We start from the raw sequence: 27,660 nt of genomic DNA, 5'->3' as shown, positions 1-27,660 counted from the left end.
CTTTTCATTCTCGGAATCATTCTCATAAACCTTCTCTGGAACCTCTCCAGTGGCAGCTTATCCTTCCGTAGCTAAAGGGCACAAAACTGCTCACAGTGCTCCAAGTGCGGTCTGGCCAATGTTTTATAAAACCTCAGCATTACCACATTGCTTTTATAGTCTAGTTCGCTGAAAATGAATGCTAATATTCCGATTGCCTTCCTTACTTCCGACTCCACCTGCAAGTTAACCTTCACAGAACCCTCACAAGGATTCCCAAGTCCCTTTGCACCTCCAATTGCTGAATTCGCTCCCAATTTCAAAATTTGTCTACGCCTTTATTTCTTCTACCAGAATATACGGCTGTACACAATGCTACACTCTTCCATCTGGCATTTCTTTGCCCATTCTCCTAATCTGTCTAAGTCCTTCTGCAGACACCCTGCTTCCTCAACAATACGTGCTCCTCCACCTATCTTCGTACAGTCTGCAAACGTGGCCACAAAGCCAACAATTCCATCATCCCAATAATTGACACTTAACGTGATGCCGAGCTCACTGCGGAGGAGAGATGCCGCTGATGACTGTCCCCACTCTCAGTCTAAGGGTTGGACTCTTGCCCCCCCCCCACCCCACACCACCCCCAAATAGATACCAGGTCAATGCTCAGACCGATCTGGCACGTCGCTACGGCAACCACTCCCCCCTGGAACAGCACCACTGCACTGTGGCCTTCCAGATACTCTCAGAGCCCAACTGTGACATCTTCGCTGGGACAGAGTCGGGAGTCTCGGAGGAGATCCGGAAGGTGAGACATTCTGCAGGGGTTGGCGGGGTAGGGGAGGAGAAGTGGCGACACCGACAAAAGGGAAATGCGGGAGGGGGCCGCAGGAAGTGGGAAAAAGCTCACTTCGAAGATTACGGGGTGGGAAGCTCTCAGGAGGGGGATGGGAGGGGGTAAGGACGATCCAACGTCTTCCAGATTTCCACAGACTTCGCAGGATATTTCAGGGAGTGACTGATCCTTCAAAGATACTGAAATAGTCCAAACACTGAAAACCAACAGGCCGTAGACAAGGAAGAACCAGACAAGGCTTGCTACAAAAATTGGTCTGACAAGGTAGCAATGGCACAGGAGATGGGACTATGTTACAGCTGTAGAAGTCATTGGGGAGACCACACTTGGAGTTTTGAGTGCATTTCTGGTCGTCCAGCTATAGGAAGGATATCATGAAGCTGGAGAAGGTGGAAGAAAGTTCTGCTCGAGAACATCTTCCCGACAACACGGTGACCAACACTGTAGCCAACACTCTAAAGGTGGCCTCACCAAACTCAGAATCAGGGTTATTGTCACTGAAATGTCATGAAATTTACTTTCTGTACACACAACGCATAAAATGACTATAAATAGCAAATAAAGAATGCAAATGAGGTCGTGTTTATAGACTGATGACAGAGGGGATGAAGATGTTTCTGAATTGGAAAGTGTGGGACTTCAGGTACCTGTACTTGCTCTCTGATAGCAGAAATGGGAAGATGGCATGTCCTGGCTGGCGAGGGTCCTCAATGATGGATGTGTCTTCTTGAGGCATTGCATTATGAAGATGTCCGTGATGGTGGGGAGGGTTGTGTTGGTGATGGTGGGGAGGGTTGTGTCAGTGACGGTGGGGAGGGTTGTGTCAGTGATGGGGGAGGGTTGTGTCGCTGTCGTTGGGGGAGGTGTGTTTGTGTCGGTGACGGAGGGGGAGGATTGTGTCGGTGATGGTGGGAAAGGTTGTGTCAGTGATGGTGGGGGGTGGTTGTGTCAGTGATGGTGGGGAGGGTTGTGTCAGTGACGGTGGGGGGGGGGTCGTGTCGGTGATGGATCTGGCTGTGTCTACGACCCTCTGCAGCCTCTTGTGATCCATGTGTTGGAGCCTCCACACCGGGTGGCAATGCAACCAGTCCGAATGCTCTGTTACAGGGAGAGTTGGTGGGTGAGCCACGTGTTTGTATACGGGAGGGGCTCTGACCTTCTCCCTTCCCCCCAGGGGATGACGGAGCTGATCTTGGCCACAGACATGGCGAGGCACGGGGACATCATGGATGCGTTTGCACAATGCCTCGACGTGTTCGACGACCAGAACCAGGAACACGTCCGACTGGTCAGTACCGAGACCCCAGGGCACTCTGGACAGCTGAAGGCAGAGAGGAGGGGGCACAAAGACAGCGAGGGGTGTAGGGGTCAGAGGGGTTAATAAAGATGGGATGGGTAGAGGAACTGGAGGGTGGAAGGAGTGGCAGAGATGGAAAGGTGTGTAGGGGTTAGAGGGCTCACAGAGACGGGGAGTGTGTTGGAACTGGAAGGAATCACAGAGACAGGGAGGGGTGTAAGGGAGGGAGTGGGCCACAGAGACGGGGAGGGGTGTAAGGGAGGGAGTGGGCCACAGAGACGGGGAGGGGTGTAAGGGAGGGAGTGGGCCACAGAGACGGGGAGGTGTGTAGAATCCAGCGACAGGGAGGTGGGTGACATGGAGACAGGGAATGTAGGGGCCATAGGTGGTGATAGAGATGGGGATACACACTCAATGTTCTTGTTAATTGGAATTGGTTTATTATTGTCACATACAGAGATACAGTAAAACACACACTGTTCATACAGATCAGATCATTACACAGTGCAGTCAGCTGGAATAAGGTCAGACAATAACCGAATGCAGAATAGAGTGTAACAGCTACAAGGAGAGTGCCGTGCAGGTAGACAATAAGGTGCACGGCCTTGACCTGGATTGTGAGGTCGAGTCCATTCATCGTACGAGAGGTCTACTCAAGAGTCTGATAACTAAAGGGTGGAATCTGTTTGAGCCTGGTGGGACGTGTCTTCTGAGGAAGCTTTACCTTCCCAGGGGTGTGGCGGGAAGGTTTGACGATGAGGGACTGTCTGGGGCCAGGCATCACTGTGTTAACAAGTTGGGTAGAGGGGTGGGAATGGGCTACCCGCGACTTGTCGACTTCCTCCTTCTCCGCAGCTCACTAACACCCTCGTCCTCCCTGTCGACAGCTGGAACAAGTACTGATCAAATGCTGTGACACATCCAACGAGGTGCGGCCCACCCAGGTCTCTGAGCCCTGGCTCGACTGTTTGTTACAGGAGTACTTCATGCAGGTGGGTGGTGGCGGGAAGGAGTGAGGCAGGAGCACCTCGCTGTGAGGAGGGAGTGTCGCACTCAGTAAGGGGCAGTGGGGAGGAGAGTGTCGTGGGAGGGCAGAGGGATGGGAGAGTTGTGGTCAGGAGGAAGCATCAGAATAGTGGTGCTGAGGAGGGAGCGTCATGGGAGGGGAATGAGGAGGGAGCGCTGTGGGAGGGGAATCAGGAAAGAACTTTATGGAAGGGGAATGAGGGGGGAGCATTATGGGAGGGGAATGAGGAGGGAGTGCTGTGGGAGGGGAATGAGGAAGGAACTTTATGGACGGGGAAAGAGGAGGGAGTGTTGTGGGAGGGGAATGAGGAGGAAGTGCAGTGGGAGGGGAATGAGGAGGGAGTGCTGTGAGAGGGGAATGAGGAAGGAGCACTGTGAGAGGGGAATGAGGAGGGAGTGCGGTGGGAGGGGAATGAGGAGGGAGCATTATGGGAGGGGAATGAGGAGGGAGTGCTGTGGGAGGGGAATGAGGAGGGAGCACTGTGGGAGGGGAATGAGGAGGGAGTGCAGTGGGAGGGGAATGAGAAGGGAGCACTGTGGGAGGGGAATGAGGAGGGAGCATTATGGGAGGGGAATGAGGAGGGAGCATTATGGGAGGGGAATGAGGAGGGAGTGCTGTGGGAGGGGAATGAGGAGGGAGCACTGTGTGAGGGGAATGAGGAGGGAGTGCAGTGGGAGGGGAATGAGGAGGGAGTGCAGTGGGAGGGGAATGAGGAGGGAGCAATGTGGGAGGGGAATGAGGAGGGAGCATTATCGGAGGGGAATGTGGAAGGAGCACTGTGGGAGAGGAATGAGGAGGGAGTGCAGTGGGAGGGGAATGAGGAGGGAGTGCAGTGGGAGGGGAATGAGGAGGGAGCATTATGGGAGGGGAATGAGGAAGGAGCACTGTGGGAGGGGAATGAGGAGGGAGCATTATGGGAGGGGAATGAGGAAGGAGCACTGTGGAAGGGGAATGAGGAGGGATCATTATGGGAGGGGAATGAGGAAGGAGCACTATGGGAGGGGAATGAGGAGGGAGTGCAGTGGGAGGGGAATGAGGAGGGAGTGCAGTGGGAGGGGAATGAGGAAGGAGCACTGTGGGAGGGGAATGAGGAGGGAGCATTATGGGAGGGGAATGAGGAAGGAGCACTGTGGAAAGGGAATGAGGAGGGATCATTATGGGAGGGGAATGAGGAAGGAGCACTTTGGGAGAGGCAGTGAGGAGGGACTGCTCTGGGAGGAGCCGTAAGCAGGGAGCACTGTGGGAGGGGAATGAGGAGGGAGCACTGTGTAAGGGGAATGAGGAGGGAGTGCTGTGGGAGGGGAATGAGGAAGGAGCACTGTGGGAGGGGAATGAGGAGGGAGTGCAGTGGGAGGGGAATGAGGAGGGAGCATTATGGGAGGGGAATGAGGAGGGAGCGCTGTGGGAGGGGAATGAGGAAGGAACTTTATGGGAGGGGAATGAGGAGGGAGCATTATGGGAGGGGAATGAGGAGGGAGTGCTGTGGGAGGGGAATGAGGAGGGAGCATTATGGGAGGGGAATGAGGAAGGAGCACTGTGGGAGGGGAATGAGGAGGGAGTGCAGTGGGAGGGGAATGAGGAGGGAGTGCAGTGGGAGGGGAATGAGGAAGGAGCACTGTGGGAGGGGAATGAGGAGGGAGCATTATGGGAGGGGAATGAGGAAGGAGCACTGTGGAAAGGGAATGAGGAGGGATCATTATGGGAGGGGAATGAGGAAGGAGCACTTTGGGAGAGGCAGTGAGGAGGGACTGCTCTGGGAGGAGCCGTAAGCAGGGAGCACTGTGGGAGGGGAATGAGGAGGGAGCACTGTGTGAGGGGAATGAGGAGGGAGTGCTGTGGGAGGGGAATGAGGAAGGAGCACTGTGGGAGGGGAATGAGGAGGGAGTGCAGTGGGAGGGGAATGAGGAGGGAGCATTATGGGAGGGGAATGAGGAGGGAGCGCTGTGGGAGGGGAATGAGGAAGGAACTTTATGGGAGGGGAATGAGGAGGGAGCATTATGGGAGGGGAATGAGGAGGGAGTGCTGTGGGAGGGGAATGAGGAGGGAGCATTATGGGAGGGGAATGAGGAAGGAGCACTGTGGGAGGGGAATGAGGAAGGAGCACTGTGGGAGGGGAATGAGGAGGGAGTGCAGTGGGAGGGGAATGAGGAAGGAGCACTGTGGGAGGGAAATGAGGAGGGAGTGCAGTGGGAGGGGAATGAGGAGGGAGCATTATGGGAGGGGAATGTGGAAGGAGCACTGTGGGAGAGGAATGAGGAGGGAGTGCAGTGGGAGGGGAATGAGGAGGGAGTGCAGTGGGAGGGGAATGAGGAGGGAGCATTATGTGAGGGGAATGAGGAGGGAGTGCAGTGGGAGGGGAATGAGGAGGAAGCACTGTGGGAGGGGAATGAGGAGGGAGCATTATGGGAGGGGAATGTGGAAGGAGCACTGTGGGAGGGGAATGAGGAAGGAGCACTGTGGGAGGGGAATGAGGAGGGAGTGCAGTGGGAGGGGAATGAGGAGGGAGTGCAGTGGGAGGGGAATGAGGAGGGAGCAATGTGGGAGGGGAATGAGAAGGGAGCACTGTGGGAGGGGAATGAGGAGGGAGCATTATGGGAGGGGAATGAGGAGGGAGCATTATGGGAGGGGAATGAGGAGGGAGTGCTGTGGGAGGGGAATGAGGAGGGAGCACTGTGGGAGGGGAATGAGGAGGGAGTGCAGTGGGAGGGGAATGAGGAGGGAGTGCAGTGGGAGGGGAATGAGGAGGGAGCAATGTGGGAGGGGAATGAGGAGGGAGCATTATCGGAGGGGAATGTGGAAGGAGCACTGTGGGAGAGGAATGAGGAGGGAGTGCAGTGGGAGGGGAATGAGGAGGGAGTGCAGTGGGAGGGGAATGAGGAGGGAGCATTATGGGAGGGGAATGAGGAAGGAGCACTGTGGGAGGGGAATGAGGAGGGAGCATTATGGGAGGGGAATGAGGAAGGAGCACTGTGGAAGGGGAATGAGGAGGGATCATTATGGGAGGGGAATGAGGAAGGAGCACTATTGGAGGGGAATGAGGAGGGAGTGCAGTGGGAGGGGAATGAGGAGGGAGTGCAGTGGGAGGGGAATGAGGAAGGAGCACTGTGGGAGGGGAATGAGGAGGGAGCATTATGGGAGGGGAATGAGGAAGGAGCACTGTGGAAAGGGAATGAGGAGGGATCATTATGGGAGGGGAATGAGGAAGGAGCACTTTGGGAGAGGCAGTGAGGAGGGACTGCTCTGGGAGGAGCCGTAAGCAGGGAGCACTGTGGGAGGGGAATGAGGAGGGAGCACTGTGTGAGGGGAATGAGGAGGGAGTGCTGTGGGAGGGGAATGAGGAAGGAGCACTGTGGGAGGGGAATGAGGAGGGAGTGCAGTGGGAGGGGAATGAGGAGGGAGCATTATGGGAGGGGAATGAGGAGGGAGTGCTGTGGGAGGGGAATGAGGAAGAAACTTTATGGGAGGGGAATGAGGAGGGAGCATTATGGGAGGGGAATGAGGAGGGAGTGCTGTGGGAGGGGAATGAGGAGGGAGCATTATGGGAGGGGGATGAGGAAGGAGCACTGTGGGAGGGGAATGAGGAAGGAGCACTGTGGGAGGGGAATGAGGAGGGAGTGCAGTGGGAGGGGAATGAGGAAGGAGCACTGTGGGAGGGAAATGAGGAGGGAGTGCAGTGGGAGGGGAATGAGGAGGGAGCATTATGGGAGGGGAATGTGGAAGGAGCACTATGGGAGAGGAATGAGGAGGGAGTGCAGTGGGAGGGGAATGAGGAGGGAGTGCAGTGGGAGGGGAATGAGGAGGGAGCATTATGTGAGGGGAATGAGGAGGGAGTGCAGTGGGAGGGGAATGAGGAGGAAGCACTGTGGGAGGGGAATGAGGAGGGAGCATTATGGGAGGGGAATGTGGAAGGAGCACTGTGGGAGAGGAATGAGGAGGGAGTGCAGTGGGAGGGGAAAGAGGAGGGAGTGCAGTGGGAGGGGAATGAGGAGGGAGCACTGTGGGAGGGGAATGTGGAGGGAGTGCAGTGGGAGGGGAATGAGGAAGGAGCACTGCGGGAGGGAAATGAGGAGGGAGTGCAGTGGGAGGGGAATGAGGAGGGAGCATTATGGGAGGGGAATGTGGAAGGAGCACTGTGGGAGAGGAATGAGGAGGGAGTGCAGTGGGAGGGGAATGAGGAGGGAGTGCAGTGGGAGGGGAATGAGGAGGGAGCATTATGTGAGGGGAATGAGGAGGGAGTGCAGTGGGAGGGGAATGAGGAGGAAGCACTGTGGGAGGGGAATGAGGAGGGAGCATTATGGGAGGGGAATGTGGAAGGAGCACTGTGGGAGGGGAATGAGGAAGGAGCACTGTGGGAGGGGAATGAGGAGGGAGTGCAGTGGGAGGGGAATGAGGAGGGAGTGCAGTGGGAGGGGAATGAGGAGGGAGCAATGTGGGAGGGGAATGAGAAGGGAGCACTGTGGGAGGGGAATGAGGAGGGAGCATTATGGGAGGGGAATGAGGAGGGAGCATTATGGGAGGGGAATGAGGAGGGAGTGCTGTGGGAGGGGAATGAGGAGGGAGCACTGTGGGAGGGGAATGAGGAGGGAGTGCAGTGGGAGGGGAATGAGGATGGAGTGCAGTGGGAGGGGAATGAGGAGGGAGCAATGTGGGAGGGGAATGAGGAGGGAGCATTATCGGAGGGGAATGTGGAAGGAGCACTGTGGGAGAGGAATGAGGAGGGAGTGCAGTGGGAGGGGAATGAGGAGGGAGTGCAGTGGGAGGGGAATGAGGAGGGAGCATTATGGGAGGGGAATGAGGAAGGAGCACTGTGGGAGGGGAATGAGGAGGGAGCATTATGGGAGGGGAATGAGGAAGGAGCACTGTGGAAGGGGAATGAGGAGGGATCATTATGGGAGGGGAATGAGGAAGGAGCACTATGGGAGGGGAATGAGGAGGGAGTGCAGTGGGAGGGGAATGAGGAGGGAGTGCAGTGGGAGGGGAATGAGGAAGGAGCACTGTGGGAGGGGAATGAGGAGGGAGCATTATGGGAGGGGAATGAGGAAGGAGCACTGTGGAAAGGGAATGAGGAGGGATCATTATGGGAGGGGAATGAGGAAGGAGCACTTTGGGAGAGGCAGTGAGGAGGGACTGCTCTGGGAGGAGCCGTAAGCAGGGAGCACTGTGGGAGGGGAATGAGGAGGGAGCACTGTGTGAGGGGAATGAGGAGGGAGTGCTGTGGGAGGGGAATGAGGAAGGAGCACTGTGGGAGGGGAATGAGGAGGGAGTGCAGTGGGAGGGGAATGAGGAGGGAGCATTATGGGAGGGGAATGAGGAGGGAGTGCTGTGGGAGGGGAATGAGGAAGGAACTTTATGGGAGGGGAATGAGGAGGGAGCATTATGGGAGGGGAATGAGGAGGGAGTGCTGTGGGAGGGGAATGAGGAGGGAGCATTATGGGAGGGGAATGAGGAAGGAGCACTGTGGGAGGGGAATGAGGAAGGAGCACTGTGGGAGGGGAATGAGGAGGGAGTGCAGTGGGAGGGGAATGAGGAAGGAGCACTGTGGGAGGGAAATGAGGAGGGAGCATTATGGGAGGGGAATGAGGAAGGAGCACTGTGGAAAGGGAATGAGGAGGGATCATTATGGGAGGGGAATGAGGAAGGAGCACTTTGGGAGAGGCAGTGAGGAGGGACTGCTCTGGGAGGAGCCGTAAGCAGGGAGCACTGTGGGAGGGGAATGAGGAGGGAGCACTGTGTGAGGGGAATGAGGAGGGAGTGCTGTGGGAGGGGAATGAGGAAGGAGCACTGTGGGAGGGGAATGAGGAGGGAGTGCAGTGGGAGGGGAATGAGGAGGGAGCATTATGGGAGGGGAATGAGGAGGGAGTGCTGTGGGAGGGGAATGAGGAAGGAACTTTATGGGAGGGGAATGAGGAGGGAGCATTATGGGAGGGGAATGAGGAGGGAGTGCTGTGGGAGGGGAATGAGGAGGGAGCATTATGGGAGGGGAATGAGGAAGGAGCACTGTGGGAGGGGAATGAGGAAGGAGCACTGTGGGAGGGGAATGAGGAGGGAGTGCAGTGGGAGGGGAATGAGGAAGGAGCACTGTGGGAGGGAAATGAGGAGGGAGTGCAGTGGGAGGGGAATGAGGAGGGAGCATTATGGGAGGGGAATGTGGAAGGAGCACTGTGGGAGAGGAATGAGGAGGGAGTGCAGTGGGAGGGGAATGAGGAGGGAGTGCAGTGGGAGGGGAATGAGGAGGGAGCATTATGTGAGGGGAATGAGGAGGGAGTGCAGTGGGAGGGGAATGAGGAGGAAGCACTGTGGGAGGGGAATGAGGAGGGAGCATTATGGGAGGGGAATGTGGAAGGAGCACTGTGGGAGAGGAATGAGGAGGGAGTGCAGTGGGAGGGGAATGAGGATGGAGTGCAGTGGGAGGGGAATGAGGAGGGAGCAATGTGGGAGGGGAATGAGGAGGGAGCATTATCGGAGGGGAATGTGGAAGGAGCACTGTGGGAGAGGAATGAGGAGGGAGTGCAGTGGGAGGGGAATGAGGAGGGAGTGCAGTGGGAGGGGAATGAGGAGGGAGCATTATGGGAGGGGAATGAGGAAGGAGCACTGTGGGAGGGGAATGAGGAGGGAGCATTATGGGAGGGGAATGAGGAAGGAGCACTGTGGAAGGGGAATGAGGAGGGATCATTATGGGAGGGGAATGAGGAAGGAGCACTATGGGAGGGGAATGAGGAGGGAGTGCAGTGGGAGGGGAATGAGGAGGGAGTGCAGTGGGAGGGGAATGAGGAAGGAGCACTGTGGGAGGGGAATGAGGAGGGAGCATTATGGGAGGGGAATGAGGAAGGAGCACTGTGGAAAGGGAATGAGGAGGGATCATTATGGGAGGGGAATGAGGAAGGAGCACTTTGGGAGAGGCAGTGAGGAGGGACTGCTCTGGGAGGAGCCGTAAGCAGGGAGCACTGTGGGAGGGGAATGAGGAGGGAGCACTGTGTGAGGGGAATGAGGAGGGAGTGCTGTGGGAGGGGAATGAGGAAGGAGCACTGTGGGAGGGGAATGAGGAGGGAGTGCAGTGGGAGGGGAATGAGGAGGGAGCATTATGGGAGGGGAATGAGGAGGGAGTGCTGTGGGAGGGGAATGAGGAAGAAACTTTATGGGAGGGGAATGAGGAGGGAGCATTATGGGAGGGGAATGAGGAGGGAGTGCTGTGGGAGGGGAATGAGGAGGGAGCATTATGGGAGGGGGATGAGGAAGGAGCACTGTGGGAGGGGAATGAGGAAGGAGCACTGTGGGAGGGGAATGAGGAGGGAGTGCAGTGGGAGGGGAATGAGGAAGGAGCACTGTGGGAGGGAAATGAGGAGGGAGTGCAGTGGGAGGGGAATGAGGAGGGAGCATTATGGGAGGGGAATGTGGAAGGAGCACTATGGGAGAGGAATGAGGAGGGAGTGCAGTGGGAGGGGAATGAGGAGGGAGTGCAGTGGGAGGGGAATGAGGAGGGAGCATTATGTGAGGGGAATGAGGAGGGAGTGCAGTGGGAGGGGAATGAGGAGGAAGCACTGTGGGAGGGGAATGAGGAGGGAGCATTATGGGAGGGGAATGTGGAAGGAGCACTGTGGGAGAGGAATGAGGAGGGAGTGCAGTGGGAGGGGAAAGAGGAGGGAGTGCAGTGGGAGGGGAATGAGGAGGGAGCACTGTGGGAGGGGAATGTGGAGGGAGTGCAGTGGGAGGGGAATGAGGAAGGAGCACTGCGGGAGGGAAATGAGGAGGGAGTGCAGTGGGAGGGGAATGAGGAGGGAGCATTATGGGAGGGGAATGTGGAAGGAGCACTGTGGGAGAGGAATGAGGAGGGAGTGCAGTGGGAGGGGAATGAGGAGGGAGTGCAGTGGGAGGGGAATGAGGAGGGAGCATTATGTGAGGGGAATGAGGAGGGAGTGCAGTGGGAGGGGAATGAGGAGGAAGCACTGTGGGAGGGGAATGAGGAGGGAGCATTATGGGAGGGGAATGTGGAAGGAGCACTGTGGGAGGGGAATGAGGAAGGAGCACTGTGGGAGGGGAATGAGGAGGGAGTGCAGTGGGAGGGGAATGAGGAGGGAGTGCAGTGGGAGGGGAATGAGGAGGGAGCAATGTGGGAGGGGAATGAGAAGGGAGCACTGTGTGAGGGGAATGAGGAGGGAGCATTATGGGAGGGGAATGAGGAGGGAGCATTATGGGAGGGGAATGAGGAGGGAGTGCTGTGGGAGGGGAATGAGGAGGGAGCACTGTGGGAGGGGAATGAGGAGGGAGTGCAGTGGGAGGGGAATGAGGATGGAGTGCAGTGGGAGGGGAATGAGGAGGGAGCAATGTGGGAGGGGAATGAGGAGGGAGCATTATCGGAGGGGAATGTGGAAGGAGCACTGTGGGAGAGGAATGAGGAGGGAGTGCAGTGGGAGGGGAATGAGGAGGGAGTGCAGTGGGAGGGGAATGAGGAGGGAGCATTATGGGAGGGGAATGAGGAAGGAGCACTGTGGGAGGGGAATGAGGAGGGAGCATTATGGGAGGGGAATGAGGAAGGAGCACTGTGGAAGGGGAATGAGGAGGGATCATTATGGGAGGGGAATGAGGAAGGAGCACTATGGGAGGGGAATGAGGAGGGAGTGCAGTGGGAGGGGAATGAGGAGGGAGTGCAGTGGGAGGGGAATGAGGAAGGAGCACTGTGGGAGGGGAATGAGGAGGGAGCATTATGGGAGGGGAATGAGGAAGGAGCACTGTGGAAAGGGAATGAGGAGGGATCATTATGGGAGGGGAATGAGGAAGGAGCACTTTGGGAGAGGCAGTGAGGAGGGACTGCTCTGGGAGGAGCCGTAAGCAGGGAGCACTGTGGGAGGGGAATGAGGAGGGAGCACTGTGTGAGGGGAATGAGGAGGGAGTGCTGTGGGAGGGGAATGAGGAAGGAGCACTGTGGGAGGGGAATGAGGAGGGAGTGCAGTGGGAGGGGAATGAGGAGGGAGCATTATGGGAGGGGAATGAGGAGGGAGTGCTGTGGGAGGGGAATGAGGAAGGAACTTTATGGGAGGGGAATGAGGAGGGAGCATTATGGGAGGGGAATGAGGAGGGAGTGCTGTGGGAGGGGAATGAGGAGGGAGCATTATGGGAGGGGAATGAGGAAGGAGCACTGTGGGAGGGGAATGAGGAAGGAGCACTGTGGGAGGGGAATGAGGAGGGAGTGCAGTGGGAGGGGAATGAGGAAGGAGCACTGTGGGAGGGAAATGAGGAGGGAGTGCAGTGGGAGGGGAATGAGGAGGGAGCATTATGGGAGGGGAATGTGGAAGGAGCACTGTGGGAGAGGAATGAGGAGGGAGTGCAGTGGGAGGGGAATGAGGAGGGAGTGCAGTGGGAGGGGAATGAGGAGGGAGCATTATGTGAGGGGAATGAGGAGGGAGTGCAGTGGGAGGGGAATGAGGAGGAAGCACTGTGGGAGGGGAATGAGGAGGGAGCATTATGGGAGGGGAATGTGGAAGGAGCACTGTGGGAGAGGAATGAGGAGGGAGTGCAGTGGGAGGGGAAAGAGGAGGGAGTGCAGTGGGAGGGGAATGAGGAGGGAGCACTGTGGGAGGGGAATGTGGAGGGAGTGCAGTGGGAGGGGAATGAGGAAGGAGCACTGTGGGAGGGTAATGAGGAGGGAGCATTATGGGAGGGGAATGAGGAAGGAGCACTGTGGGAGGGGATTGAGGACGGAGCATTATGGGAGGGGAATGAGGAAGGAGCACTGTGGGAGGGGAATGAGGAGGGAGTGCAGTGGGAGGGGTTTGAGGAAGGAGCACTGTGGGAGGGGAATGAGGAGGGAGTGCAGTGGGAGGGGAATGAGGAGGGAGCACTGTGGGAGGGGAATGAGGAGGGAGCATTATGGGAGGGGAATGAGGAAGGAGCACTGTGGGAGGGGAATGAGGAGGGAGTGCATTTGGAGGGGAATGAGGAGGGAGCATTATGGGAGGGGAATGAAGAAGGAGCACTGTGGGAGGGGAATGAGGATGGAGCATTGTGGGAGGGGAATGAGGAGGGAGTGCAGTGGGAGGGGAATGAGGAGGGAGCACTGTAGGAGGGGAATGAGGAGGGAGCATTATGGGAGGGGAATGAGGAAGGAGTGCAGTGGGAGGGGAATGAGGAGGGAGTGCAGTGGGAGGGGAATGAGGAGGGAGCACTGTGGGAGGGGAATGAGGAGGGAGCATTATGGGAGGGGAATGAGGAAGAAGCACTGTGGGAGGGGAATGGGGAGGGAGTGCAGTGGTAGGGGCAACGAGGAGGCAGCACTTTGGGAGAGGCAGTGAGGAGGGACTGCTCTGGGAGGAGCCATAAGCTTGGAGCACTGTGGGGGAGGGGAATGAGGAGGGAACGCTGTGAGAAGAGCGGTGAGAAGGAAGTGCCTTGGTGTGGGAGGAGCAGTGAGGAGGGAGTGCTGTGGGGGGCAATGACGGAGGGGCAGCGAGGAGTGAGCCCTGTGGGAATGGTAGGGAGGAGGGAGTGCTGTGGGGGAGCAATGATGAGGTAATGCTATGGGAGGGGCGGTGAGGAGGGAGTGCCTTGGTGTGGGAGGAGCGGTGAGGAGGGAGTGCTGTGGGAGGAGCGGTGAGGAGGGAGTGCTGTGGGAGGGGGTGGTGAGGAGGGAGTGCTGTGGGAGGAGTGGTGAGGAGGGAGTGCTGTGGGAGGGGTGGTGAGGAGGGAGTGCTGTGGGAGGGGCGGTGAGGAGGGAGTGCTGTGGGAGGGCGGTGAGGAGGGAGTGTTGTGGGAGGAGTGGTGAGGAGGGAGCGCTGTGGGAGGAGTGGTGAGGAGGGAGTGCTGTGGGAGGAGTGGTGAGGAGGGAGTGATGTGGGAGGAGCGGTGAGGAGTGAGTGCTGTGGGAGGAGTGGTGAGGAGGGAGTGATGTGGGAGGAGCGGTGAGGAGGGAGTGCTGTGGGAGGAGCGGTGAGGAGGGAAGGGATGTCTCGCTGTCAGGGGAGGTTCGGTCTCTATCACTGCTGATGCAGTTGGACCTGTTCCAGGGAGACCGGGAGAAGTCAGAGGGTTTACCAGTGTCGCCCTTCATGGACCGGGACCGGGTGTGGAAATCTCACACACAGAGCGCATTCATCACTTCCACCCTCATGCCCATGTTCGAGTCCTTGACCAAGGTAACGGGGGTGAGAGTGGTGGGGGGGTGAATTCACTAGGGGAGGGAACAAGTAATCAGGCTCATACTGAGTGGGGAGGGGGAAGGGAGCAGGTCTTCACCCTCTCTGCATCCCATCCCCTGCCGCTCCTACCCTTCCCTCTTGAGGCTCAATCTCTTGACGATGTACTCATTGGAGGGGACGGTTCTGCCATGGTGGAGTGGAGCTGGCTGAGGTTACAGTCCTCTGCTGCCTCTTGTGATCCACCATAACAGGTAGTGATGCAGCCAGTCAGAATGTTCTCCACCATACATCTATTAAAAAAACTGTTGAGACTTTGGTGAGATACCAAATCTCTTCAAAATACAAACAGTGGGAATGCTTTCAAGATAAGAATATAGGCCCCTCTGCCCCAACTCCCTCTTTGTCTCTGTGACACCCCTCTAGTCCCTACACCCCTCCCCGTCTCCATGATCCCCTCTGGCCCCTACACCCCTCCCTATCTCCATGATCCCCTCTGGCCCCTATACCCCTCCCCATCTCTGAAACCCCGAGCTCGAATTCCTGGGAATATTATCAGGAGATACCTTGTGATTGTGATAGGATGACCGGGAATGCCAACAGAGGGGAACGTGAGTCCGAATCTGCTCCCAGGATGTGACGGGACGTTGTCTCCTCTCTTCCAGCTCTTCCCCCAGCTGGAGGAGGTGATGCTGCAACCCCTCAGGCTGGCGAGGGATCGTTACCAGCAGCTCGGAGAGGGGGAGATGGCGAGACTGGAGGTGCCCTCGGAGCCCACCGTGGCATCAGTCTCCATCTGACGGGACAGTGGCATTTTCCTCTCTTGGGGGTGGGGGTGGGTTGGAGGTTTGGGTAAGGGGGATGGGATAGAGATGGGCAGAGCACTCACTCTCTCTCTCTCACACAAACACTCTCACTCTCACTCACACCCCCAGTCACTCACACTCCCAGGGCACAGCGTTGTGCAGACTAACTCTTTCCAGATCCTTTTGAACATCAACACTAACCAATCTCCCACAATTTAACAAATACTTTGCTCTCTATTCTGTGCTTTAGTGGATGTCTCCAAACATCTCCACATTATAATCTCTCATCTGTGTTCTCACCCACTCTCAGCACGCCCTCTCCTCTCGAAGCTCTGAATATCCTCCCTTCCCCCTCCCTCCCCCAATGGCACTGGAGCGTAGTGTTGAGCACGAGGCTTTACAGTACCAGTGACCTGGGTTCAATTCCCAGAGCTGTCTCTGAGGAGTTTGCATGTTCTCCCCATGAACGTGTGGGTTTCCTCCCACAGTCCAAAGACCTACCAGGTAGATGAATTGCTGGTTGTAAGTTGTCCTGTGATCAGTCAAGGGTTAAATCGGGGGTGCTGGGTGGTGTGGCTTTAAGGGGCAGAAGGGCCTATTCCGCGCTGTGTCTCAATAAGTCAATAAAAACTCCCGATCTCAGCCAGTCTAATCAGGTCAGCGACCTGTCAGCAGGCCTTATCATGAATTACCGTAAATATCCTGAAAAACCTGCCCCAGATACTGAAAATATTGTGTGAACACACATAACCCAGTATAATAAATATCAGTGATAAGCCTCACTGGCTCCCGTATTGTTAATCAGCCTCAGATACGGGAAATGTTGCAAACCAGTCCCTCTGAAAACTGCAAACACTGAACCAGCCCCTCTGAATACCGTAAATATTGTAAACCAAAGTCCGAAGTTGCAGGTGAATTTATTAACGTGCTGTATGTTACCACAGAGCACCTTCAGATCCAATTCTTTGCAGGCATTTATGGAAAAAGAGAAATACCATAGAGTTTAGGAAATGCTGTATGTGGAGACTGCAAACAACCAAGATGCAAAAGAAGACAAACTGTACAAATAAAAAATAATCCTGACTAAAGGAGTTGTAAAGAGTCATTGAAAGTGAGTCTGTAGCTCATAGAATCAGCTGAGTGTGGAGGGGAGTGAAGTTATCCACGCTGGTTCAGGAGTTGATGGTTGCAGGGGATTAACTGTCCCTGAACTTGGTGTTGTGGGATCTAACCAGTCTCACTGTCAAAATATTATGGACCTTCTGCACCAGCTACTGTGAAGATTGTGAACACAACACTATAAATATTGAGCACATGCGATATGAAGTGTAAATATTGGAAGAGAAATGCCCTGAACCGTAAATATTGTGAGCAAGCTGCAGTGATAACGGGTTTAAGACAGTGCTGGTGAACACAACGACAATTTGCTGGCTACAAGCAAAACTACTAATTATTTTATTAATCACACTTTTTCTCTAAAACGATCACTGTGATCAATAGCCTATAACTTCCCTTTCACAGCTGAGCATCTGAACTCCCCGTGCGACTTGGCATTTTTGTGGTGTGAACTGAGATTAGACGGTGCAGCACACTTGTGACGTGGTGTATATGGGCTGAATTGAGGTGGCAGGGCCCAGGCCCAGGCCCAAGAGGGGGGACTGTGTTCATGTTCACTGATTTAAGTGCTGGGCCAGATTGGAAAGGTCGGTTATGGGCCAGATGGGAAAGGTCGGGGATGTGCAGATGGGAAAGGATGGGTATGGGCTGTATCAAGGCAATGGGTCCTGGGCCAAAGAGCATATAAAGGTGGCACGGCCTGGGTCAAAGAGCGAAACATGACCCACTGTTAGGCCGATTTAAACTCTGGGCCAGATTGAACGCTAAAGGTGTTGGGTGAGTGTTCAGCTCGCTGCTCGGTGAGGTTCACTTGTCTCTGCGGTGAACTGAGATTGCAACCTGCAACTAATGGCCTGGATCGACTGTGACCGGCTTCGTGGCTGTGGACTCACTTCTGTAACTTCAGTTCTGGATGACATTTGCTTACTTTTATAGTTTGCATAATTAGTGTTTTTGTTCTGCACACTGGGTGTTTGACGGTCTTTTTCTAATGGGTTCCATTGGGATGACAGAGCACCAAGCAACATAAATATTATGAACACAGTGCCGGATACACAAATAGTTTGTATCATTACCATAAATAATCTGAATACCAGTAAAATAATGTACACTCACTGGCCACTTTATTAGGTACCACTGAACACCTGTTCATTACTGCAAATATCTAATCAGCCAATCATGTGGCAGCAACTCAGTGCATAAAAGCATGTAGACATGGACAAGAGGTTCAGATGTCACCCAGAACAAATCTCAGAATGGGAAAGAAATGTGATCTAAGTGATTTTGACAGATTGTTGGTGCCAGAAGGGGTGGTTTGAGTATCTCAGAAGCTGCTCATCTCCTCAGATTTACATGCACAACAGTCTCTAGAGTTTACAGAGAATGGAATGAAAAGCAAAACAGAAAAATATCATCCAGCGAGTGGCATTTCTGTGGGTGAAATGAGAGAGGTCACAGGAGAATGGCCAGGCTGCTTCAAGCTGACGTGAAGGTGACAGTCACTCAGATAAACGTGTGTTGTAACAGTGGTGTGCAGAAGAGCATCCCTGAACACACAGCACCAGCAGACCACGAAAGGACACCCAGTCACCACTTCATTATGCAAAGGAGGAACCGAATAAAGTGGTCTCTGAGTGTTTATACCATAATTATGGTACTGGTGTCATACTAAATATCATAATGGTGAGCCAGCTTACCGAATACCATAAATATTGCGACCTCACTGCATGAAGTACCATAAAGACTGGGAAGAAACCTCACAAAATACTGTAAATGCTCTAAACACACAGTAATACACCACGAATATTGCAACGAGCAATACCGTGTCCTCTCACTGAATTCTGCAAATATTGTGGACACAGAGCCCTGTTCGTCGTAAATATCATAATTGAAGAGCGGGAAATAGCGGAAATACTGATGATGTCTCACCAAACGCTATAAATATAATGAACCGGGTCCGATAAACATTGTGAAAATGGTGCCGATCACAAGTTAGAGTGACTACCGTAAATATTAGGGACACGGGGCAACAAAAGCCGTAAATATTGACCGGGTCAATCTCAGTGCTACTGTAACGTGAGCGCCAATACCGTAAACATTATAAACAGCCCGCGCTAAAGATGATCACTATTGGGACGGCACAATGGCTACAGTGAAATTGTACCGTGGTTAAACTGGAAAGAGTACAGAGAAGATTTATTGAGACATTGCCGGGACTGGAGCGGCTGAGTTACAGGGGGAGGTTGGACAGGCTGGGTTTTCATTCCTTGAAACGGAGGAGATGGAGGGCGAATTTATAGAAGTGATGATAGGCATCGATAAGGTGGGCGGTAACTGGGTAGGACGATCGAAAGCTAAAGGGCACGGGTTTAGAGTAAGAGAGGAAACATTTAAAGGGGATCTGAGGGACAAATTCTTCACACAGATGACGGTGAGTAACTGGAACGAGCTGCCAGAGGAAGTGGTTGAAGCAGGAACGTTAGTATCATTTTCGAGGTGCTTGGATCGATATGTAGAGGGGTAGGGGTTGGGAAATATGGGCCGAATGGAGGAAATCGTGATTAGCTGGTGGGCACTGTGGTCGGCATGTATTGGTGGGACCGAAGGTCCTGTAGCCGGGCTGTATCGCTGTGACTCCTCGCTGACCCTGTCCAATCCTATCTCACTATTAACACTGCTATACAACCCCACCCTTTGTTTCAGATTCCTGCTTTTTAACCCCCACTGATGTTTGGCTGGTGGCTCAGTAGTTCACTGTTGTTCAGCAAAGGAACAGGCCCTTCGGCCCATCATATTAATGCCGACCATTACACCAATCGACCAATTCCCGTGCATGGTGCGTATCGCTGCACTCCCTGTCTGTTCACACGTCTCCCTGAAGGTTTCTTCACTGTTGCGATCATATCTGCCCCCTCACAACCCCTGGCAGCTTTTCCCAGACACCAACCCTTCTCCGCGTGAAAAAAGCTTGCCTGCGTATCTCCTTCAAAGTCCTCTCTCACTTTAAAACTATGCCTTCCCGTATTTGACTTCTCTGCCCTGTCGAGGAAGACACTGTCTGCCTATTGCCTTCTGTGCCGTTAAAAGTATCATGAAAAGTTCCAGTAAAACCTCCCCTCAGTCTCCGCTACTCCAGAGAAAACAACCTCATTCCCTCTAATCCAGGCAGCATCCTGATGAACATCTTCTGCACCCTCTTCAAATCCTTCCGATACTGGGCGAGCAGGAATGAACACAATACTCCCAAGTGTGGCTTGACCAGTTTTAAACAGCTGCGACATAACTCCTTGATGTTGTTCCTTTTCGTGCCTAGCGGCGCATCGGGCGGCATTTCCCCCCGGTTCTGTAGCGTTCGACTGGTGTTTCAACCCAGCCCAGTACGGATAGAAAGCTACAAAGTGCCGGCCGGATTCAAACTCGGGACCATCCGCATCTGATCCCACCACACCACCGGCCGGTTTGTCGTCCACAATATTAACGGCATTGGGTACCGTAAATGTTGTGGAATACAGTTCCGGTATCATTAATTGTCGGCCGGTCGGGCACAGAAATATCATGAAATACACGGTAATAAATCCTGTCAATATCATTGAACTCACCATAATGAGTATTGCAAATATTGTGGATTAAGCGCTCTGTACCATAAGTATCCTGGACACACGGCAATGAGTTAATATTGTGGATACACAAAACTTAGTACCGTAAATATTGTCAACACTCGGCATTGAGTACCGTAAATATTGTGGATGCAGCTCTGAGTGACGTAAGTATTTGGAACACTGAACACTGAGTACCATAAATATTAGAAACATACAACATCAAGGAATGTAATTATTCTTTTTAGCTCTCAAGGGGCTGCTCCTCAGGTCCTGGCTGCACACCGGCCCCAGGCTCCTCATCTCCAGTCACCCGGTGTCACCAGGTGCGGATAACGGCCCAAGTGCGGAGTGAGAGACACTGAAGCAGGTCGATAGTTCACAGACTTCAATGGGAACAGTGTTAAAGGAAAAATAAAACAATAAACGCCAGACCAAACAGGACCGTTAACTAAAACTCTCAAATGGAAAATGAAGCCTACACTGCAGCTGGAAAGAGCAACTATGAATAAAACGAATACCGCTCGTCTTCAGAGCCAGTTGACCCGACAGTCCAATTTCTCAGGCAAGGTTGAATGCAAGAGGCATTTTGGGCCAAGACCCTTCATCGGAGTCTCAGCTCGAAACCTCGACTGTTTACTCTTTTCCATAGATGCTGCCTGTCCTACTGAGTTCCTCCAGCAATTGTGTGCATTACTTTGATTACCAGCATCTGCAGATTTTTCTCTTGAATAAGAAGTTGGTGTTCTGGCGCCACTCAGCCCGATTTTCAATCTCCCTTCTATATGCTGATCCATCACCACCTTTGATTCGGCCTGTGACAGTGGTGTCATCAGTAAACCTGAATATGGCATTGGAGCTGTGCTTAGCAACACAGTAAAGTGAGTAGAGTGGGGGCTAACCACACAACCTTGTGGTACACCTGTGCTGATGGAGTTTGTGAAGGAGATGTTGTTGCCAGTCCAAAGGGACTGAGGTCCAAATGAGAAATAGTGGACCCAATTGCACAAGGATGTATTGAGGCCAACGTCTTGGAGCTCATTGATTAGTTTTGAGGGGATGCTGGCACTGAATGCTGAGCTGTGTCGATAAGGAGCATCCTGATGTTTGCATCTTTGCTGTCCAGATGTTCTGGAGCTGAGTGAAGAGCCAATGAGATGGCATCTGTTGTGGACCTGCTGCTCCAGTAGACAATTTGGAGCAGATCCAAGTTGTTTCTCAGGCAGGAGTTGATATGTTTCATCACCACCCTCTCAAAGCACTTCGTCACTGTGATGTACGTGTTGGTGGACAACAGTCCCTGAGGCAGGTTTGCTCATTCTTCTGAAGCACCGGGATAATTGAAGCCTGGTGAAGCAGGTGGTACCTCAGGCTGCTGAAGTGAGAGGTTAAAGATCTCAGTTGATCAGCACAGATCATTCGTCTTGTGTGTTGAGACCTCTGGTGCTACAGGTTATATGCTGATGGAAATTGAGCAAGGTTTTCTTCAAACAAGCCTGGTTGAAGTCCCTGTCTATGATTTGAAATGTATTGGAATGGACTATTTCTTGCTTGGAGTTGGCATCATGAAACCTCTCAAGCACTTGATCATAGTTGCTGCTAGTAGCATGTTAGCTGTAGTCAGGATTATGGAGGGAAACTCATTTGATAAATGGAACAGGTAGCATTTGATTGTTAGTTGTTCAAGTTTGGAGGAAAATGAGTTGGACAAAACTACTACATCGGAGCACTACAAAGAGTTTATCATGAAATGCACATGAGCACATTTTGCCTTTCCCGATTCAGCAGTCTGAGCTATACCATAAGTTGAGATTTTTATCACTTTCATACACTTATTTTTGGAGCAGCATCTGTACCTGCACTGTAGCAGAAAGCGATGGGCCACGTGCTGCAAGGCTGCCTGGGTACTCAGTGTCACCTGGATGATCACTGTCACCAGTCAGGATGACAAGGAGCATCTCCAAATTCTCAAGACAGTGTTAAATAATGAGGATTATAGGCTCGGGACACGATGCAACAAGTTTATTAAATCAAGCATTTGGGGTGTAAAAAATACAACCAGTACTTGTATGGGAGAGATTTTATCCTCATTACTGATCCCCAACCACAAGTGTCCATCTTCAATACACAGAAGGGTGTTCCAGTAACAGCAGAGCAGCAAACACAGAGATGGGCTTTGTTTCATGAAGGACACAGTTACATGATTGAATTCAAGAGGATGAATAATCATTGAAATGCTGATGGATTGTCCTGTTTACCCTTGAAAACACATAGCTGAGAAATTTAAAAAAGAAAACACTCCACTTGATATAACACAAATCAAAAGGTGCCCTTTTATGCCAGATGTGATCAAAGAGAAATCAGAAAATCCTCCATGCTGTCTCAAGTCTACCAGGCCACCCAAGGTAGCTGGAATGTGCAGCAGAAATCCCAAGTCCCCAACTTTTTATTTGCACTGGGATGATTTTGCTCTTGACAGAGGTTGCCTTATGTGTGGATTGAGAGTTCCTGTACCTTCCTGGCTATCAGCCAAAGTGTTAGAGGAGCTTCTCAGCCAGGATGCCAGTCATCTCGATGTGGTCAAAATGAAAGCGTTGGCTTGAAGCTTTGTCTGGAGGCCTGGGATAGATCAACAGATCGAGCAGTTAGTTATGCATTGTTCGAGATGCCGACATGTCCAGAAGAATGGAGTCCAGAGCTGTCCGAACCACTTCCTGCGGTGCCAGAGTCAACTCTTACAACCAGCAGGGAGGAGGACCCAGAACTTGAGATTGTTTCACAGCCACAAGTTTCTCCGGCCAACCAGAGTGACCCCACTCCTCCCATCACCGTTACAAGTACAGTGGCTGATTGACTTCAAGTTGTCAAGTCAAGTCAATTCACATCAATTTTTATTGTATTTTCGACCATACCTGCTGGTTCAGTACGCAGTAAAATTGACACAGCGTTTTTCAGGGCCATGGTGCTACATGAAACAATACAAAGACCGCACTGAAACTACGTAAAACAACACAAAAACTACACTAAACTACAGACCTACACAGGACTGCAAAAAGTGCACAAAACAGTGCAGGCAGTACAATAAGTAATAGGCAGTACAATAGAGTCAATAGGCACAGTAGAGAGCAGTAGGTTGGTCAGTCTAGGATCTGAGTATTGAGGAGTCTGAGGGCTTGGGGTAAGAAACTGTTACACAATCTTGTCGTGATAGCCCGAATGCTTTGGTGCCTTTTCCCAGACAGCATGAGGGAAAAGAGTTTGTGTGAGGGGTGCCTAGGGTCCTTCATAATGCTGTTTGCTTTGCGGATGCAGCATGTGGTGTAAATGTCTGTAATGGCAGGAAGAGAGACCAGATGATCTTCTCAGCTAACCTCACTATCCGCGCAGAGACTTGCGAACCAAGACGGTGCGATTCCCGTATCAGGCAGTGATGCAGATGCAGAGGTTGCTCTCGATACATCCTCTGTGGAACATGGTGAGTATGGTGAGTGGGAGATGGACTTTTCTCAGCGTTTGCAGAAAGTAGAGATGCTGCTGGGCTTTTTTGGCTATGGAGCTGGTGTTGAGGGATCAGGTAAGATTCTCCGCCAAGTGAATACCAAGAAATTCGGTGCTCTTAATGATCTCAGCAGAGGAGCCGTCAATGTTCAGCGGAGAGTGGTCACTCCATGCTCTCCTGAAGTCAACAACTATATCTTTTGTTTGCTTTACATTCAGAGACAGGTTGTTGGCTCTGCACCAGTCCGTTAGCCGCTGCACCTCCTTTCTGTAAGCTGACTCATCATTCTTGCTGATGAGACCCACCACGGTCGTGTCATCGATGAACTTGATGATGTGATTCGAGCTGTGTATTGCTGCACAGTCGTGGGTCAGCAGAGTGAACAGCAGTGGACTGAGCACACAGCCCTGGGGGGCCCCCGGGTTCAGTGTGATGGTGTTGGAGATGCTGCACCCAATCTGAACTGACTGAGGTCTCCCAATCAGGAAGAGGATGAGATCTCAGGGTATTTGGAGGTACATGATCAAATAGACATACTCAGCATGATTTCATCAAGTGAAAATCTCGCCTGACTAATCTGTTGGAAATCCTTGAAGAAACAACAAGCAGGGTAGACAAAGGAGAATCGGTTTATGATGGGTACTTGTATTTTCAGAAGGCCTTTGAGAAGGTGCCACAGATGAGGTGGCTTAACGAGCTACGACCTCATCAATTTGCAGGAAAGATTCCCGCATGGACTAAGCAGTGGCTGATTGGCAGGAGGCACAGTGTGGGAATAAAGGGAGCATGCTCTGGTTTGCTACCAGTGGCCAGTGGTGTTCCAGAGGGGTCTGAGTTAGATCAATTCCATATCAATAATTTGGATGATGGAATTGATGGCTTTGTTGCATAGTTTGCAGATGATATGAAGTTTGGTGAAGATACAGGTAGTTGTGAGGAAGCAGAGAGGCTACAGAAGGACTTGGATAGGATAGGAGAATGGTCAAAGAAATGGCAGATAGAAAACAATGTTAGGAAGTGTATGGCCATGCACTTTCGTGGAAGAAATGAAAGGGTTTGATTATTTTCTAAATGGAGACAAAATACAGAACTCCGAGATGCAAAGAGATCTGAGATTCCTTGTGCAGGAAAGCCTAAAGGTTAATTTGTCGGTTGAGTCTGTGGAGAGGAAGGCAAATGTGATGTTAGCATTCATTTCAAGAGGATTAGAATATAAAAGCAAGAATGTAATGTTAATACTTTATGAAGCAATGGTGAGATCTTACTTGCAGTATTGTGAGCAGTTTTGGGCCCCTTATATTAGACAGGTATGTGCTGAATCTGGAGAAGATCAGAGAATCCTTTGATCCTCAAATTTTGCACACACACCCCTCTACCCCCTCCTCCAGCACACTCCCTTACTCCCCACTCTCTCAGTCCTCCCTCCAGCTCATTCCCTCAGTGAAGCCTCAGATATACAAGGCACACAAACACGTGATGACACACACAACATGTGACTATGTAATCACTTATCTCAAACACGCATGTGCAAGAGAGACAGACATATTAGGTTATTAACTGTCCAGGGCTATCACGGGGTATCAATGCCTGAAAACGAGGTGTAGATGAGAGGAAATCTGGTTTAACATTGGGTTGGGGTTTTCTGAGTGGGTTCAGGAACCTATGACTGTGGAAATAAGTTGTTGTCAAACCTCTTTGGGAATAAAAAGTCACACGAACATGGCATCACATATCCATGTGAGCGTGTCCTCACATGGTTCAAATACAGGCTTGTAGACATGAGCACACCAACACAGCCAGGCACTCTTACCTGGACGGGGGAGGTGGGGGGAAGAGAATGTGAGAGAAAGAGGGAGGGGGGTGGGGAAGAGAGAGAGAGAGAGAGAGAGAGAGAGAGAGAGAGAGAGAGAGAGAGAGAAGAGAGAGAGAGAGAGAGAGAGAGAGAGAGAGAGAGAGAGAGAGAGAGAGAGAGAGAGAGAGAGAGAGAATTGGACAGGACACACACACACTCACTGGGGGGTGGTGGTTCGGGTTGATATAACCTGCATTGCCTGCTCTCCCTGTCTGACCTTTTGCGCTCAGCTCAGATGTTCATGGAATATCAAGTGTCACAAACACCAGATCAACGGGACCCTGCTGAGTTGCACTGCCCTCTCCAGAGACCTTCAGTACCTCCGCTTGTACCCCGTGACTCCCCACATGACCTAACACGAGGGTGAGCAAGGCTGACCAATAGGAAGAAAGATCTGACCCTGACATCCCACAAACACAACCTCCCTCACCCAACCACATCTCCGGTGTCCCACACCTGCCATGAAACAGCTGAGCTTACGATGAGGCATCCTTTAGAAGCTTCCGACAGATAGGTCAGTACCTGTTACCCGGGGTTGTAATGTTCAATATTAGAGGACATGTACTGAAGGTGAGAAGGCATAAAACATTCACAGGACAGCACTCTTTTCATACAGCGAGCTGAGGGAGCCTGTAATGTTCTGTCAGGGGTGGTGGTGAAGACGGAGGTGTTTCAAAGGCACTAAGATAGGCATATGAATGTGCAGGGAATGGAGGTATATGGACATTTTGTAGGCAGAATAGGTTAGCTTAGTTAGGGATTTGGTATCTAGAATAATTAGCTCACCATAACATCATGAGTCGCAGGGGCTGTTCCTGAGCTGTACTTTTCCACATTCTATGTACATTGGAACACATTGCAAAGGTGGAATGGAATTGATTGTAGAAATAATTCTAGTGATTAACACGTGGAATCTTGTGTTCTCATGCTTAAATCTTTATTTGTCTTTATTAGATGCCCCACAGAATCTCTCAATCACTTCTCCCAACAACGTGAACAATTCCTGGGTGAATATGAACGAAGGGATTCCTACATCGATCCTCTGCTCCGTCCAGAGTTTCCCGACATCTAATCTAACGTGGAGACATCTCGGGGTCACACTGAACACAACAAGTTCCAGCAATGAACTGTGGCTGGAGTTTCCTCAGGTGACCCCCCCAGCAGGCCGGAGTCTATGAGTGTGTGGCGGAGAATGAACATGGGACAGCGGAGAGGGCCATCACCCTCAGTGTGGAGTGTAAGTCGATGCATTGCTACATCTCTAAGTACAAATACAAAGTCAGTGAATTATTTACCCTTCGATACACAATACACACTCAGTGGCCACTTTATTAAGCTCCTGTACAGCTGCTCGTTAATGCAAATATCTAATCAGTGAATCATGTGTCAGCAATTCAATGCATAAAAGAATGCAGATGTGGTTAAGAGATTCTGTTGTGGCTCAGAGCAAATATTGGAATGGGGAGGAAATATGATCTAAGTGATTTTAACCATTCTCTGTAGGCTTGCTAATCTTGTGTGTGGGCGAGGGAGAGGAGGATGGGACCACCTTCTGTACTGTCCGAAACCAGCATGGAGAGGCCATGTTTGCAGTGTCCCTGTGGATGAAAGGTGAGGATATCTCTGAGAAATATTCTCCACTCAGCAGACTGCAGCCCTAACCTCAGCAATTCCCTCCATCCTCTACTCGACCTCCATATGAGCAAAGTCCGCCTTCCCTCCCAGCTAGATGGGGAAGATCCCGTCGCCAGAGGGGAGTTCATTCCTGAGTCCTGGTGCCAATAATGGTCACGTTTCATTGCTGGTTGTGGGATCTTGCTGTGTACATACTCGCTGCCCTGATTCCCTTGGGAGCTGGTGGCAACCATAGATCACAAGCTGAGGAACACATTGGGATGGTGAAATGTGCCAGTGATGTGGGAATCACACCCTCCACTCTCCTTCAAGATCCCACGGCCTTGATCCATTTCCCTCAATGTGCTGAGGACAAAGCCAAAGTAAAATAGGGGATGAACACATGGATCTCTCTCTCCCACTAAATGTTGGCCCTGAAAACCCGAATATTCTGGATATTACATTAGAATCAGAATCAGAATCAGGTCCAATATCACCGGCACATGCTGTCAAATGTGTTGTTTTGTGGCAAGACTACATGGCAATATACAATACAATATCTATAAATTACAATAAGAAATACATATACAGTGTCTGTAAAAAGTATTCACCCCCCTTGGAGGTTTTGGAGAGGCATAATATGATTAGGAATAGTCAGCATGGCTTTGTCGAAGGCAGGTCGTGCCTTACAAACCTGATTGATTTTTTTTGAGGATGTGACTGAACACATTGAAGAAGGAAGAGCAGTAGATGTGTAGTGTTTATGGATCTCAGCAAGGCATTTGATAAGGTACCCCATGTGAGGCTTATTGAGAAAGTAAGGAGGCTGGGATCCAAGGGGACATTGCTTTGTGGATCTAGAATGGGCTTGCCCACAGAAGGCAAAGTGTGG

The 27,660-nt window shown here is 52.2% G+C and overlaps 2 protein-coding genes across 10 annotated transcripts in view; one reads left to right on the top strand and one right to left on the bottom strand.

The window, feature by feature from the left end:
• LOC140732399 (high affinity cGMP-specific 3',5'-cyclic phosphodiesterase 9A-like) overlaps window positions 1-16,182 on the top strand; it is a 36,658-nt gene extending 20,476 nt beyond the window's left edge. For 5 of the 6 annotated variants that reach the window (XM_073055019.1, XM_073055010.1, XM_073054992.1 and 2 more), the window contains 5 exons: window positions 631-787; window positions 2,010-2,123; window positions 3,020-3,124; window positions 14,157-14,285; window positions 14,951-16,182. In XM_073055019.1, coding sequence (XP_072911120.1) covers window positions 631-787; window positions 2,010-2,123; window positions 3,020-3,124; window positions 14,157-14,285; window positions 14,951-15,085 — 640 coding nt within the window. In that variant the 3' untranslated portion in view covers window positions 15,086-16,182. Of the gene's footprint in view, window positions 1-630; window positions 788-2,009; window positions 2,124-2,987; window positions 3,125-14,156; window positions 14,286-14,950 lie in introns of those variants that run through there. The other variant, XR_012100074.1, reaches the window with a different exon arrangement.
• Window positions 1-27,660, bottom strand: part of LOC140732382 (sialoadhesin-like) — a 237,986-nt gene that overhangs the window by 169,319 nt on the left and 41,007 nt on the right. The gene's annotated exons all lie outside the window — the stretch shown is intronic.

Source organism: Hemitrygon akajei, chromosome 1 (assembly GCF_048418815.1).
Source record: "Hemitrygon akajei chromosome 1, sHemAka1.3, whole genome shotgun sequence".
Classification (NCBI taxonomy): domain Eukaryota; kingdom Metazoa; phylum Chordata; class Chondrichthyes; order Myliobatiformes; family Dasyatidae; genus Hemitrygon; species Hemitrygon akajei.
This window is presented reverse-complemented; position numbering and strand designations above follow the sequence as displayed.